The sequence below is a fragment of the Lactuca serriola genome, chromosome 1, assembly GCF_051521515.1.
Source record: "Lactuca serriola cultivar US96UC23 chromosome 1, Lser_US96UC23_V15, whole genome shotgun sequence".
NCBI lineage: Eukaryota > Viridiplantae > Streptophyta > Magnoliopsida > Asterales > Asteraceae > Lactuca > Lactuca serriola.
In genome coordinates, this window is record NC_136408.1 from 134,176,367 (window position 1) to 134,194,318 (window position 17,952).

At 32.4% G+C, this 17,952-nt stretch overlaps 1 protein-coding gene across 1 annotated transcript; it reads right to left on the reverse strand.

Moving 5' to 3' along the window:
• Positions 1–292: 292 nt before the first annotated feature.
• LOC145071008 (myosin-6-like) lies at positions 293–16,662 on the reverse strand. The gene is made up of 13 exons (XM_079017962.1): positions 15,693–16,662; positions 15,232–15,411; positions 9,969–10,115; positions 9,701–9,850; positions 9,370–9,495; positions 9,137–9,207; positions 8,947–9,046; positions 4,749–4,805; positions 4,531–4,584; positions 2,955–3,026; positions 2,686–2,859; positions 2,522–2,592; positions 293–635 (listed from the first exon to the last, which is right to left on the reverse strand). The coding sequence occupies exons 1-13, from the start codon at positions 16,620–16,622 to the stop codon at positions 521–523; spliced, it is 2,247 nt and encodes a 748-aa protein (XP_078874088.1). The 5' UTR covers positions 16,623–16,662; the 3' UTR covers positions 293–520.
• Between the last annotated feature and the right edge of the window lie 1,290 nt (positions 16,663–17,952).

Here is a 17,952-nt window from a genome sequence, read left to right on the forward strand (position 1 = left end):
TGATTATTTTATAACACTAACCAACCCAATGAAAAAGGTAAATTTCTCATATATAACAATAATAAGCACATAGCACAACTAAAAATCATCGCTTGTAAATGGTAAGAACATGTTGACACACCATAGTCGAATGCAACACTTTCCAAAAAGGTGACATTATCACAACAACATATCAGCATGTAGGGATTAAGTTTCGGAAAATAATCAACAATACAAAATTAAAGAATCACGAAATTAGGAAAGCTACACACCAATGACACAACCAACTCAAAGAGACAACAACAACAATCTCTGACCAAACCATGATAGGAACGTGTTCTAGTAGAATACATTGATAGCGATACCAATAAGTACCGCTTGTAGAATAATTATACCGTCATAACATTTGAGATTCCCTTCCATTCAATATGCTTTAATTACAAAACCATGAAACTAAAATGGAGTTTTTAAAATCCTTACCTTACATAAAACATTATTGCTCCTCAACTTACATGAAACATAATTTGGTGAGGTATGGTCTTTAGTTGTTAAGAACTTTAAAGGCTCCACACTTTGAAAGTTCTATAGGAGGATTAATGTTTTGAAAATCTTTTACTTGCAAGGAGGTGTATAGGTCATCAACATTGAAAGTTTTTCTGCATTTAAGAATCTCAGTTCATTATTTATACTCAGATGCATTTGTGATGGATAATAATATCATAATGTTTATTAATATTTAGTTGCATTTGCAATATATAAGAGTATGATAACGTGCATTCATCATAATAAACTGAAATCAATTGCACTAAACTCATGATTTATTGATATCAGTTTTTGATGATATTCTAATAGGTGAGCTACGGATTCAAGTTTCATAGAATAACTAACAATTCATGAAGACGCAAATACATCAAATTTAAATTTATTAGCATATCCTTGAGAGAAAGAAAAAACATATAGTATATTCTACATCTATCTAAAATTGCAACAATTTTGAACAATGTTATTCAACAAGTTTTTTGGGTGCTAACATATTTATAAATTAAAATATAATTTTCAATTTAATGTTACTTTTAACTATTGTTATGGTTAATTATTTTAAAAGTTACTTATTTGACCATACATATTAATAAAATTAAATATAATTTTTATATTTAATGGTACTTTTAAATATTATAATGAATAATTTCAGAATTTTTTTTTTAGAAACAACAATGATATTATAAAAAGAACACCTCAATAGCAAGTAGCTAATAGAGGCCCCAAACCAAGTACATTTCAATTCTGATCATATTTTTTTTTTCAATTATCAACCATTGTTTTTAATCTAATTGTTATGTGATTTATATTTTTATGTTACTATTATTTATTGTTGTTGTCATTTAATTCAAAAACACTTATAAGTATTATAAAATATTTTTACAAATTACTTATTAGTGTTAAAAAATTATAGATACTAAAGAGTTAATATTGAAATTCGAAAAGAAAGTGATTTATTGTATTAATATACATGGCGAATATTGCAGGTTGCACAAAAAAAAAAGACTATAGAGTTTATTATTTTGCAAATATATGCTGAAAATAAGAAGATATTAACTATAAAATAAGAAGATATTAACTATAAAATAATAACTCTTAAACGAAGTCCATATAGAAATTTATATACTTATTATAAACCATATTATAAAATATATATATATATATATTAGAGTTATGTCATTCAATAATATCTTCCTACAGAAAATTTAAATGATAATCAAAAAGAGTTTTTTTTTTGATATTTTATTATTTAATTTGACTTGTCGTTTTATATTTAGTATATATAAATTCTTTTAACATTTTTGAAAAATAACACTTGAATATATTTTTATGTTTATTTTGTATTTTGATTTATGTTTTGGATTTAACCTAATATTTAAATTAACATACGAGTATAGTATAATAGTTATTTTAAAAGTCTAATAATAACAAAATTAGATTTAACACTTAATAACATATTTTAAAATAATAATTAATTATACTAAGTTGAAATTGAAAAGATTATGAAAGTTTCAAGTGCATATGATGATAGAAAAAAAAACATCTTATTTATAATGTAATACGATATGATATAGATGATATTAGGTCATTGTCTTGCAGGCCATGGGTTAAGACAACTTTGCAATCGAGCCTACATGAAAATGATAATATCACATTGGTGCGATATAATTCTATATGTCTCTATATATGTAAGAGTTCTTCGTTTTTCTGTAAGACTCTTTTGTTGATTGAGTCATCCAATTGAGTTTTTGATGAAGGAAAAAATATTACTAAAAGAATATTATCGAAATTGTATAATTGGCATGCGATGGAGGTTGGATGGTTATAATAATTTAAAAATAATTGTGTAATAGCTAGTATATATTGTAATCGGGTTGCTGCAAAACTGGATACTTAGGGGCCTTTTTTCAAAGCTACGTAATGTGTGACATTTAATGTATGAACTATCTAATCATATCACGTCATCTTCCAACAAACAACAAAAAACGAAATTGCGTAATACCTGGAGCTATCAGTTAGTAGATAAGTGACACTAGAATGCACTTTCATCCATATCTTCATCATTATGATAACCTGGATAACACAATGACCAGTTAATTAATTAATATACCATATTATGATGACATATTTAACTTCTTAGAATATTATTTTAAATGTAGCACTTACATCGGAGGATACGTTGTGAGTGTCCTCCCAATACATAGTGCATATTGAATACAAAATTACGATGCATAGAATCTTCAGAAGATATTTTAATCCGTAGCTGGAACTGAGGTTTCGTCGATGGCAATAACCAAAACAAGAATTTACTCTCATCAATATCTTCATTGTTAAAATAACCTGGTTAAAGATAACACGATGACAAGACAATTAGTATACGATATTATGGATACATATTTAATTGTTTAAAATGAAATTCCACATGTAGCACTTACATGGGAGAATACATCGTTAGGGTCGAGCCTATATATTGTGCATAGTCTATGCAATTGCGGGATGCTTAGAATCTTCAAAATTCAAAAATAAATAAGTAAATAATCGAGTGTCAACTTTATTCAAATTTTGAAAATTAAAAATTATATCATTATACTATTTTCCAAATATATGGTATCTATCTTTTAAAAATTCTATTATTTCAGGATTACTTACAATCGAAAATACCATGGTTATTAAAATCGTGATCCTCATCGTAGGATCATACGATCCTAGGTATGAAAAACGATCCAGATCGTAAACGGATCATATTTAAGTATGATCGCAGGTAAGATCGTAAGATCGAAAATAAGATCGAGATCCGATCCGATCCTACGTTCCCTTGATTTATTATTATTATTATTATTTTGTAATGAAAATTTTTACTATTTTATGTTTTTTATCCTTTACCAATTACCGTTTATCATTTTTTGTTGTGATTTATGACTAATATTTTGAAGTTTTTATAACTTTTGAACAAAAAAAATTGAATGTTTAAAATAATTTTTCATGATTAAAAATTAAAAATTAAAAATTATATTTTTTGTTCGGATCTTAGGATCCCGACCTGATTTTATGATTTCGATCTTGCAAACCAAAAAACAATCATACTAGGATCTTGATCTTAACTTTAGGGTGTATGGGTCCACTTGGATGTGGACCCACACGTGCGCACACACACACACACACACACACACACACACACACACACATATATATATATATATATATATATATATATATATATATATATATATATATATATATATATACTATTAACATTTAAACAGCTAGCCTCCATTCAAAATTTCTCTCTCTCTCTCTCTCAAAAAATAAAAAAAAAATAAAATAAAATAAAAAACCAAAAATGGCTCTACACTCCTTAATAATTTGCGCTGTTTGCTGGAACTACTATAGAGCTATCTCGAATTTTTTTAAGAGGTTATAGTTTACTTTGTGTTATTATGTTTGGGATGAAGAGAGAGGTTATTTTTTCTAATTGTTTCTACGAATGATTATTTGTTGTTTTGTTGATTTTTTTCTTAATTTTATATTTATGTAAGTGAATCAGTGGATCGATCTATATACTTGTGTTCAGTTAACAGACTAACAGTTAACCAAGTTAAGAGGTTCAACTTTTTAGTGTTTAATTTTTTTTTATTAATTTACATGGTCAAAGGCTATGCACCCCACTTGACTTGCTGGCTGGATCCACCACTCTCTCCATAATTGACATATGCACAACGACGAAAAACACTATTTACTAAAAGTTAGTCTTTCATATATATAGTAATGCTTACTAGCATGACATTCTCTGATTGGATTGATTAGTGAGATATTAATTACAATGATCAACCTTGTTTTGCCAAGTTATAGGATTTCCATGAGTAGAATAGTTATTGAAAGTAGATTCTAATTCTGCGATAAGGTCTAGAACCGTGTTATAACAATAGGTAATTAAGTTGTAATGCTAATCTGCAATATTGAGATGGGAATTTTAGTAATAGGTCATCTGTTTATGAGGGAAAAGAGATTTACTTGGAATAGGTTGGTTATTTCATCGTACGATAACATGTGCTTTTCCTGTTTCACCTGAAGGTATTAAAATTACTGAATAAGTGTAACTAGTATAACAATGAACGATTTATATAAACAATTTATGTCGAAATTTAAAAAATTGTAAAAAGTTAAATATTGGGAGAGAAGAGAAACAGATTAGAACCTCCAGGGTACAACATAAATTGAAGGAAACATACCAGAAACTCAATAGCTTGTCGAATATGCTGAAGTTCATCCCAGGCTAAGACAGCATACTGTCGCATATAAAGTATTTTTCAGAACCTAAAGTGACCAATTAACGCTTAGCTAATTGCATTAACAAAGAGTTACTTGAACAATTAGAATTCGATCTGACCTTAGATGTTGTCCTTATTAGGATATAAATGAATTTTTACAAATAAATTAAAGAACTAGACATTAAACATGTATTCAACCCATAAGAACTTACTTGTTAATTGTGTGCTAAATTTCTACGGGGAAAATAGTTATTATTTAAAGAACATATAGAAGTACCAAAGATAAAATGATGTTCGCTTGTAAGAATTCAAGATCAAAGTACTGCCCAAGGAATTAATTCCATCGATGGCTAAACTATCATAATAGTTTTTGTTTTGATCTAGACATATCTGTGAATACATGATGTCTGTATGTATGCTCGGGCATATGTATGTAACTATGTATATACACAATTTATCTATGTATGTATGCATGTTTGTGCAAATTGTGTTTTTAGCTGCAACTAAACAGAAATAAAAAACTAATGACTTGGGATCCTATGAAGTTTACAATCATCATTTTAGTATACTAAAAGTATTTTAGGCCTATTTTTGTATTGGACTTTTTTTAGCCTTTTAGTTAGGTTAATTTTAGATAATTTTTCTATTTATATGCTTATTTACATTTATTTATATTTCATAGTTTTCTTTCAACAATGAAATCTTAGCCATTTTCTATTGAGATTGCCATTAATTTATATAATATAAGAGCTCTATAAAATCTAAATTATTTTTGTAGATCGATTGTTATTTTTTATTGAAAGAAAATAATGTAAATGTTCATCAACTTGACATTGTACATCAACTGGACATTGTTCATCGTTTAGCACTGTACGACTCAATATTGTTCTTCGACTAGAGAGTTTTCATAGACTTAGTAATGTTCATCGGAAAAAAAAACAAATTTTGAGATTGTTGTTTGTTCATTTTGGTAATTGCTCGAAATTGTTCGTTGGTTATTTTCGGTATTTGTTTGCTTTGAATACCGTTAATAAGGCTCTCAAGGACGACTCTCTACAATTAACACCAAACTATATATAAAATATTATGTGTATTGGAGTTATGTGATGAAGAATTTTTTGTAGTATAGACATATATGAGGTATTGTTACTAGTATAAAAGGAAAACCAGTTGAAGAAAAAGCTTCTAATTATGCAACGCCACTCCAAGCTTTCGAGAATAGTTCTAATATTACCACTCGGATCGATCACCATGTTCTTCGGTCAGTTGGCATCCAATTGGAGATACATTAAAATAAATTTGGTATCACTTGGATAAACTATACACTTAAACAAATTTTGCTAAAGGCAATGAGAGACTGATATTTGAGCCCTCCAATAGAACACTATGAGTGTTCATGTTTTTTATTTTATTATGTCAAATTTAAAGGATTTGTTGCTCTCAAAGAGTCTTCTAAACTAAAGCCTTTAAACCATGCATTGCTAAAATGGAAGATCAATGCTTGGTGGAGTTTTTGATGGCACTACATTCTGATTTTGAAGGCATACATAGAACAATTCTCCATTGTACCCCTCTTCATGTACTTGAGTCCGTTGTTCATGATTTGAATGTAGATGAAACTCATATCAAATATCTAGTTGCCAAATGGTCTAAAGCTTCAATTATGCCTATTATTTTTAACATTCCATCTTAACCTAAGCCAATTTGTTCCGACTATCCCCTAAAGTTGCGATTGATGAATGTGTTTTTAGCAAACAGAGGAATCATTAGATATGTTAGGCCTACTAAAATTGAACAAAGCGAAACAAAAACAAATGGTTTCATAACAAAACATAACATCTAGACATTTTCACACATCTTTTGAACCGGACCGTCTACTCCCACACTGTAGGCACCACATCCACCATAGTTCACTGTTGTTGTACCTTCTATAGAGACCGATCATTAAGCAACCATAATACAACCATTTAATTTGGACCATATGATTTTAGGCCTTCATATAATACATTGCCTCTAATCCAAATGCAATGTCAGCATCCATATGCCATTCGTGTGTGTCTTCATCCAATACTTCAGGTATTCCTCGATTATTATGAATTCTAGATTCTGGTGTATATAACTGTATGTCATCATGTTTGTCATCCTATGTTTCTTTGTTTTGTAGTTCACCTATTTCTGTTATACCTACTAATGGTACATAATTGCCAATAGGTGTGGGTTATATTGATACCCTTCATATTTCTCTCACTGATGTCTATTATATTCCTAAACTTGTTTAAACCTTGGTTTGGTCGGTCATTTGTGTAAATGTGGATATTGGGTCTTCTATTTGGATTCTATTTGTTTTGTAAAGGATCTATAATCTTAGAGATTGATCAGGATCCACAGTAGGACAAGGAGAATTCTATGTTGTAGATTAGGTTAAAGTTTCAAATATTGCTGCATCTATTGTTGATTTGTCTTATTTTTGTTTGAATCGTTCTTATGCTGCTTTTTATCTTTGATATTCTCATTTGGGACATCTACCGTCTTCATGTTTATAGTTGTTAGACTCTTCCAGTATTTTGGGTCGTTTCATCATTTATGCTATTTCTAACTATAGTGGTTGTAAAATTGCAAAATTTTCTACTTTATCGTTCAATAAAAATGTCTCTTATTCATTTGATCCTTTTGATCTTGTTAATTGTGATGTGTGGGTCCATCCCTAACTTGTTTCAAGGGAGGCCCCTCCTACTGTTGTCGCATGTATGGGATTACACTCATTATACTTGGGTTTATCTCATGAAGCGAGTGCATGTCTGGTTAAATTTCAAAGCTCCTGTCTAGACACAACACACGTGTGGTATATGAAACCTTAGCCATTATCTTTTGAGATTACTATTAGTTTACATATCAATCGAATTATAATACCATCCTAACAAACCTAATTTGGAGCAGATGTTCATAGGACTATGAATCCAAAGGAAACTACGAGGTTGTATCACATCGACAAAATTTTCTCCAATTTTTATTAAAAATGCAATATTTGTTATATTTTAATCCTGATTATGTTGCAATATACTATTGAGCTATGGATTCTAATATACTTTTTGACCTCATTTATGCTACTTAAATTTAGTCATGGAATCCCCAACATATACGTGGTAGCCACGAGGGTAAATGTAGGGGTGTCTGTAGTATACCCCGATGAAAGGCCAGTGGGGTCTGGTGCGGGGTAGGTTGTGGGGTCAATAGTTGGTTGGTCTTCATGCATGGTTTATAGAGTCTATCCATATGACGTGTAGGCAGTTGCGGTCGCCGAACGTTTTAATGGGAGTGACACTAAACAAAATTTCTGAATAAATCTAAATTAGTAGTGGAACTCGTATTTTAATCCGGTGCACCTAATAGAAAAAACAAAAAAAAAAACATTAAATTTTTTTTTACACAACGTGCCTGAATCGGAGCACCGGCCTGGGACCCCCCGGGCTCCACTAAGGTCCGCCACTGAGTGCAGGTACTTGTAGACTATAAAATTATATCACCTTGCTGTATATATTGATGCTCTTTCTTTGCTGAGTTGTGTATGTGTGTTAGAGAATTGTGCTTTTTCATGCAGAGCCGGTCAAGACAGTGGGCAACCCGGGCGACCGCCTAGGGCTGACGACTCCAGGGAGCCCAAAATTTATGGGCTATGTAGTTTATATATATAAAAAAATTATTACCTAAAGGATTTTTAGGGCCTAAAATTGAATGAAACTCAAATTAGTTCAAAAGCTAAATAACTTAGTTTGCTTGGTAGTGCTAATTGAACATGTCTATATTGAAGAGTGCGTGATATGTTTTTAAATCTTTATTATATTTGTCTTTAAAGGAACATTTTTTATTCTTTCTGCCGTGGGGCCCATATGGCCATATATGTTTGGACTGAGCCTCTTTTCATGATAATAAAGTTTTCTCTCTCTCTCTCATTCGCCCAAGGATCAGCCAAGCAATGTGATTGTGTGAACGTAAATCATTGTCTTTAATATTTTCAATTGTCTCATTATTTATGTGGAATTTTGTTTATCTTTTTTCTAGGTATTTTTTTCTTAATTTATATGTTATTTCCAACCACAACCAATCATATTTATTAAAGACAAACAAATGTGGCACGCAAATAGTCGGCATAAACAATTACCTTTTGTGGTGGCTGAGAACACCATAGCTCCAGCTCCGCTAAACCGGCTTTCACAAATTCACCATTTTTGAAGGTACAACGCTCGTGACGCGTAAGGAGACTACATAATGAAGATAACTTCAAATGAATATAAATGATGGAAACAATGGAAATGAAAGGGAAAAAAATCTAAAGTTGCGTAATAAAACACCTATTAAAGAGCTGTGTATTAATATAGGAGAAAACTTGAGCTAATATCTTCTGAACAATTATTGGAGGCACCTGAAATGCAATTATTTGAGAAAATCTCGTAAACAAAACTTTTTGGACAATTTTAATTTGTAAATTTATTAATTAGTTTTTCTTATGGAAAAAATAATTGCAACAATGATAAGTATTATACAAATCAAAGGAAAAACATGAGGTTGCAGATAATACACTTACATAATTTTCTTTCATCGTTTTGAGTAGATTGTTAAGGTGATCAAGAATCCCTTGCCAATCACTGAATTGAGAATCTTCGCGAAAGGATTTTCTAGAACTTGTTAGTCCCTCGAATGTTTGTGGAGCCTGAATTTCAAAATTGTTATCCGGGTGTATTAATGCATCGATCACATGTAAATAATATGCAAATTAGTAATTAAGTAAGAAATAAGAATATATATATATATATATATATATATATATATATATATATATATATATATATATATATATATTATGATCACACACATACAAAAAGACTATAGGTGTGAACGAATCCAAGTTGAACTACCTCAATGGACGAGGCAAGTAAGGGTTGCAACTCTTTAATCATGTCGTCACAGATAAAGTTGTATATATTCTCTACATATTCCGTTAGTTGATCCATGAAATGTAATGCTGGTTTTTTTACTTGAACTTGTCGTACAACCTCCTCCCCACCCTCATCAACGTAGACACAAGGATGAACCAAATCAGTAGATATATAAGTATAAAACCATATCATTGAACAAAACTATCTATATTGAATTGATGAAATTGATAATAATAAAAATCAATACCTTTATCATTTCTTCATGTGGCATAGTTGAAGGTGGTGGTTCCGGAACTGTACTTCCACCATCAAGTTTTTTACTTTTTTGGATTAAGAATAATAGATTAGATGCACATGATAACCAATATGCCATCTGCTCATTGGACTTTTGATACTGCAATAAGGTGAACGATTAACACAATTTATACAGTCTGGTCCTCGAGAAGTGTAGTGTTAACGATCTAACAAAAAAAGTCCCTAAATGGTTTCATAGGGTGCCACATTTGGATATTCTAGCAAACGCAAATTGAGAGAGCATAGATGTAAACCAAATTTGACCGAGTGGGTTAAGAAACCTCAAATTGCTATAAACGTTATACAATTCCCCTGTTTTTTCTGCTATAGCTTGTTCGTAGAGATGATTTTTAATGATTTGCGGTGGAAAAAAAGAAATATTGCAAATATTTTTATATTTAGCATTAACTTGAAAATGGATGTCATGCTTATTAATATCAGATAAAATAAGGACGTCGCACTTAATGAAATATATATCAATGTAGTTGTAATTATGCTATAAGTTTCCTAGATGAAAGGGCTAAAAATTATTTCATGTATTTTGTAAGAATTAACATGACTAGATTAATTCCTCTAAATCAATTAACGAATATATAGTTAATGCCCCTGATATAGCTTGATTTCTAAAAAGTGATTTGTTGACCAACGTATTAGACTTAGAATGATTTCCCGTAATTTATTTCATTCAATTAAAGAATATATAGTTAATGCCCTTTTTCACCTACCAAAACGGCTCTCTCACTGCCTTTGCCGTAAGGATGATATCGTCAGCATATAGAAGAAGAAAGGCAATGAGAGAGCCGTTCTGGTAGGTGAAAAAGGAGGATCCAGTTTTTTTGTGGATTAATCTGATCCGAGTGATGGTTGGTGAACCTATGAAACCAGTCTCGAGGGGCTTGCTTCAAGTCGTATAGGGATTTCTGTAAGAAGCGAACATAATCAGGAGGATTCGGATGATGGAATCCTGAGGGTTGACGCATGTAAACAGTCTCATGAAGTTGGCCATCTAAAAACCATCCTTAACATCCAGCAGATGGATGGGCCACGAGCAGGATGCGACAATGCTTAAGGTCGAGCATATAGTGGCCAGTTTAACAACCGGACTGAAAGTCTTATCAAGATCAACACCAGGTCTCTAACTTTTCCCATTTGCAACCAACAGTGCTTTATACTTGTCAAATGATCCACCTGCTCTGTATTTCTTTATAAATAACCACATATAACGTACAATATTGGCCCCTTGAGGCCCCGGGACAAGTTTTGAGATTTTCTTAGAAATAAGACCATCAAATTCATCTCGCAAGGAAATGACCCAATTAGGGTCACGAAGGGCATGTAGATGGGATTTAGGAATTAAAGACTCGGTAGTGGTATGGAGATTAAGATGAGAGATAGGTTTGGAGATACCATGTTTGACACTTGTTATCATGGGGTGAGTAAGAGGAGGTGCTCGAGTGGTATGAGTAGTGGAGGATGAAGTGGAAGGCATGGCACCCGAAGGGGATGGAGGACAGTCAGTAACCGGAGTTATGTTGGTTACTGGAGATGAGTCATCCAGGGAGTGATGATGGAATTTTAAAGGATGTGAGAAATGATGATGGAAGATCATTCTCCAAGGAAGGAATAAGAAGGACGAAGGTCAGGAGTAACATAGATAAAAGGGAAGGAGGATTCATAAAATGGGATATGGCATTTAGAATGATGATCTTGCAGGTAGGAAGATCAAGACATTGATATCACCGGTGACTAGTAGGATAACCGAGAAACACACATAGGGTGGAGCGAAGGGCAAGTTTAAGAGGAGGTGTGATGTATGGATAGAAAAGTTAACCAAACACTCGAAGGAGAAGATAAAAAGGAGTTTTATGAAAGAGTCTAGTGAACGGAGTTTCATTATGAATGGATGTGGAATGTGTAAGGTTGAGAATATGAGATGTCATATGGAGAGCTTCGAATATTCGGGCAACATGTGAGCTTGAAATAAAAGGGTACAAATCATATTATTTATGGTGCGTATCATATGTTCGGACATCCTATTTTGTTGGGATGTTTTGGGGCAAGATAAATGAAAGATGATGCCATTTGGTCAAATAAGCAGTGAAATTGCCAGTTATCAAATTCTCCCCTGTTATCAAATTGGAAAGATTTTATTTCAGTATTAAATTGGGTTTTGACATATACACGAAAGTGTAAAAATTTACAGACGACTTTCGATTTGTTACGTAATGGATAAACCTAAAGAAAATGCCAATAATGTTCTAAAAATAATACATAATAGTTTATTCCATAAATACTTGAAATATGGGATGTCTAAATATCTAAATGAACAATATCAAAAGAACTAGAAACAATTGAAATAGACCAAGTAAATGGCAATCTAAAATGCTTGCCAAGATGACAAGAATTACATGCAACCGAGTTAATGTTTTCACTACATGTAATACATTTATTTGAATTTAAACCGAAGGACACGATGAGCCAGGTGACTAAGGAGTTGGTACCATACGGTGGGACTACAAGAAAGGAGCATGTATTGAGTAGAGGGCACCGAGAAAGCTGGATAGAGATCATCCGAGCTATTACATCTAAGAAGAACTTGGTATGTTCGACAATTGTTCAAAGAAAAACCAAACTTGTTAAATTCAACGATATCATCATTATCAGTTGTGAATTTACGAACATAGATAAGTTTTTTGATTAGGTCAGGTGTGACACGAACATTATGATGGTGAAGGGGACAATGAGTTATAAGTAAATGGGCACAACCAGTATGGGTAACAAGGATATGAGAACCATTGCCAATAAGAAAAAAATTTACTTTGAAACTATTAATAAGAGAGTGAAGTATACTTGTGTCTTAGGCCAAGTGAGAAGTTGCACCGATGTCCACATACTAAGACGAGTCATGGACGTCATTCATTGTCATTGAGTTCATGGTTGTTGCAATGTTGGTAGGTTGATCGTAGATAGTCGGAGGGAACCATTACAATGGGGGAGTGAGTTGAATCATGACATGAAACAAGGGCTGTGGTGAGCAATCAACATAAGCAATAGGATTGCTGCCCAACAGTCCTTGTTGCGTAATGGTATTGGCTAGCAGTGGCGCTGTAGATGTTGTCCAACGGTGGTTCTAGTAGTGGACCAAGGTGCTGCAGGAAATCCATAGGGAATCCAAGGCGAAGGGTAAAAGGACCAAGGTCGCATGAACGGAGACTGTTGAGGAGGCTAGAAAGGGGAAGCAACCCGAGGTCGGTTGTTGTCGGTTGCTTGAGATCGATGAGAGGAGGTGCTGCCATGGTTGTTGTGGTGGCGACTATTGTTATTGTTCCTATTGTCGTTGTTGTGAGATTGGGAAGATGAGGGAGACCAGGTGTAGAGTACAGAAGTGGTGGAAGCATGATCGACATGATGAGCGAGTTGGGACAAGAGCGAGAGGCTTGACATTCTTCAAGAGAAAGGGTGGAACAGGCTTAAAGCAAAGTGGGAAGAGGTTATTTGTGGCAAATGATAGTACCAATATGGTTATATTTTGGGCTCAAACCATTGAGAAAATAAGTAACAAGAGTGTGTTTCGTGACAGGATTACCGATATTACCTAGTAAGTCGGCAGTGACCTTCATTCTTTCATAAAACTCATTGATCGATTTGTCTCCCATGGTCATTTGTCTGAGTTCATTTTCAAGCTCCATAATGCAAAGCTCCTTGTTCTTACAGAAAAAAGCTTCAATGTCGAGCCATAGGGTGTGAGCGGTGGAGTCGGGTTTAGTCACCATGTTGAGAAGGGATTGGGTTAGAATTCCATAGATCCAAATTTTGACAATGGAGTCAAGGGTGGGCCATTCTTCATCTTTATCTCCCTTCGTCTTTGATGTTCCATCGAGATGTCCATGCACACCAAAACCGGTACAGTACAAACTCCCTCCAAAAATCATAGTTAAGTTGATTCAAGTCAAGAATGGGTGGTATAAATTCTTTGATGTTGGTGATAGCGTATGCCTTCGTGTTGCCACCATTAGGGTTAGACGATTCGCCAATCATGTTGAAGAAGAAGAAGAGTGATTGGAAGCAGCAAAAGAATGAGATGATGGCAACGGCGGCAAAGCAAGATCGACACACTGGGTGTTGAGGTATTGGGAAGAAAATTCGGTAGGAGCCCTTTACATCTCCATATTAGACTTAGAATGATTTTCGTAATTGATATTTCATTGTGGTGGAATAGCTCGTGGTCGTCTCACCGATGAACGAAAAGCAATGCGGAAGAATCATCCTCATGGCTTTGTTGTGAAGCCAGAATCTCTTCCCGATGGTACAGTTAATTTGATAGTTTGGCAGTATACTATTCCTGGTAAGGTTGGGACGGACTGGGAGGGAGGCTATTACCTTCTTGGTCTTCATTTCACAGAAGATTATCCAAGCAAACCACCAATGTGTAAATTCCCTCAAGGATTCTTCCACCCAAATGTCTACCCTTCTGGCATTGTTTGTCTTTCAATTCTTAATGAAGACAAGACCATAAATCACAGTGTAACAAATCCTAGTGGGCATCCTGGATTTGTTGGATTCCCCCAACCTCTCTTATACCATATTAGACTTAGAATGATTTCCCGTAATTGATACTTCATTCCATAAACAAATATATACATGAATACAAGGAGTGTAACCTAATGGGCTTACAACAAATACAATATATATCGGCTATCTATACACTGGGCTAAATACATAAAACATAATATAATATATAATAGTAGTTTATAACCCATGAGAACCACGGATAAAACTACTTAAACTTTCATATTAAAAAATCAAAATTATTAATAATTATTTTAAATAAATTATTACTTAAGAGATATTTTTTAGTTATATAAAATTATAATCGTTGATTTAAATAAATACGTGAAGTTGTATCACCTTATAATATATAGTAATTTTATTTTATTTTTTATTCAAATGTTATTAATTTAATATAATTAGAATGAAAAATTTTAAAATTTGAAATTTAAAATGGAAAATCATTTATTAATTTAATGTAATTAGAGAGACAAATTTAAAATTTAAAATTTAAAATTTATAATTAATAGGTTGACAAGTGATATGATATGTGATATATAATATTAATGAAGAATTCTAATAAAATAACACTTGTCAATAGGACAATAAACTATTCATTTATTAGAATTTATTAGAATAGAGATACACTAATAAAATGAAGGAAGTACCTCAATTGCTGAAGGAAATACTTGAGCAATAAGTGTCTTGAACACCATGGGGTTGTCTACTTCAAGAAAATTCCAATGGAGAAGGCACTTGTATATGGTAAATGCTGCAACAGGTTTTTCATGACTAAATCCTTGGTCTTTCTGAACACACTCAATAAGGGCAGAAACGTTCTCCTGCAACTATATTCGAATTCATATCAATAAATATTTTTGCATTTATACACTTCTTCAAACATACTACTTGAAAAGCGCACAACTTAAAGAAAAACATAATTTGAGAATAAGAGACAAATAAATGGAAATTGAGATTATCTATATTTAACCTTTCACAAAAAGTAAGTTCCATATGATAAACGGATAAAGTTAAATTAAACCAAAATTTTGTTGTATGTCTCATGATATTTTCCAATCTTGCTATAAATCAAGACTTCTTTTAAAATCATTAAATGAAAAACGCTTACTTGAGTATCCAATGCTTGCTCAATGCTCTTAATCACCATGTCAAATGTAGGACGTTTCTTGAAATCGTAACTAATGCACTTACATGCAACTTCGTTAAATGTATACAAGGAACGATTGCTAATTTGATCTTTTATATTGGGATCAATTAATTTGTGTAGTTCACTGTGATAGTATCTTCGAACGAACTTTATGAGAGAGTCAGACATATCCTCTCCGATTCTCCTTGTTTGATAAACCAACATCCCACTCAACATTTCAAACAGTACCACACCAAATGAGTATACGTCCGACTCTTGACGTAGGATGTTGCTTTCAATGTAAGTGGGATCTATGTAATACTGGGTACCCGCAACCTTTGTATATATATGGCTACTTGGATGACTTTTGGTTCCTGATCTTGACAACCCAAAATCACAAATTTTTGCGACCATATTGTCATCTAAAAGAATATTGGCACTCTTGATGTCTCGGTGTATTACACTGTTATGCTCCCCACGACCCACATGAAGGTAATTAAGACCTCTTGCTGCCTCTAGACAAATCTTCAGGCGCTGTATCCATGTTATGCAACACATCTTATTTTGATCTTTGAGATGATGATCAAGGCTTCCATTGATCGCATACTCATAAACGATAATCATCTCATTATCTTCATCACAATAACCAACGAAGGAGATGATATTTTCATGGTGGAATCCGGAAATCTTCTCGACCTCGTTGCGGAATTCGCGCTCCCCTTGGTAGCTATCCTTAGCTAGGCGTTTGATAGCAACTATGCGATCTTGCCAGTATTTTGAGAGTTGTCCTCTGTAGACGTAACCAAATCCACCACCTCCAATACATCTTTGTGGACTGAAGTTCTCGGTGGCAAGGTTGATCTCCTCCAGAGGAATTGAATAATTTTCAAGGTTTAGGCGTGAAGAAGACATTGTCTTATGATTTTGGTGATGAAGGCTGGTTATGGTAGAAGCACCCTTCTGGCTGTCAATAATATAGAATGGAGTGTGCTTACAGGCCCTACTTAATTGCCATGGCTTTAATCAAATTTCAACTCCTGCAAAATTAAATATTATAAGATATAGATAATATTTGGAAAAATTAACTGTCACTTATTATTATATTGCCCATGGTTTTATTTTAATTTTTGAAGTCCTTTAAAATTATAAACATTAATTTTAAGATGATATGGAGAATATTTGTTCACACCTCTTCGGTTTTCCGTTTCATTTGTAGTTTTTGTAAATATTTGTTCCAACATTTAAACCTTTTTAAAGATATGAACCTAACAAATAAAATAATATTCAAGAGTATAAAAGAAGGATAACTAAAATACAAGAAAATGTCAGTAAAGACCGTATTGGTAATCGGTGGAAGAAAATAATTGTCATATATAAATGTTAAATATGTTGATGTAATGAAAAATCTCAAAGTACGCAATAAAAAAAGAGTTAATGGGCTTTTCGGATCATATATTTTTTATTTTTTATTGAACCCAAGGCATTGACTTCTATCAGGTTCGCATAGACCACATGTTACCTTCTTTATTGTATGGTCTAGTAGACATTTTCTATATCTTTTGAAAAGCAAGTGTTTGGTGGACAGTCCATTCAAAAATATTTAGGAAATCTTCAGAAAAGTTCTAATATTTACAGAAAAGTTACAGAAAAGTCCTAATATTTACAGAAAAGTTACACTTTAGTTTCAAGATTTTTTTTTTGAATGAAAAAGTCCCGAAAACCGGCAAAAATTTACAGTTTGACCCTTTTTGACCGGTTGAAACCGGTACCAAATTAATTTGGGACTATTTCTTAAACTAATCCAAAATATTGAGACTTTTTTGTAAACAAAAAATATTAGGACTTTTCTATAAACAAAAATATTATGAATTTTCTACAAACAGAACTCTTATTATTATTATTATTGTTATCATCATCATCATCATCATCATCATCATCATTATTATTATTATTATTATTATTATTATTATTATTATTATTAAAAATATAAATAAGAATACTATTTTTTGAACTTGTTATTATTAATATTGTTACTAATACATATAAATGCATTAAATGAAAAAATAATATTAATGACATTGTTTAAAGGTGGAGGTGGAGGAGATGTTGATCCTTTTAGCATTGAAATCATGAATGTTTGCTTATATATTTTTACTTTGTATATGGTCATTTGACATTTGTTGTTATTGTTTTCAATTCAGAATAATAATACTTAACAATTTAAAAGAAGTTGCATATTTGT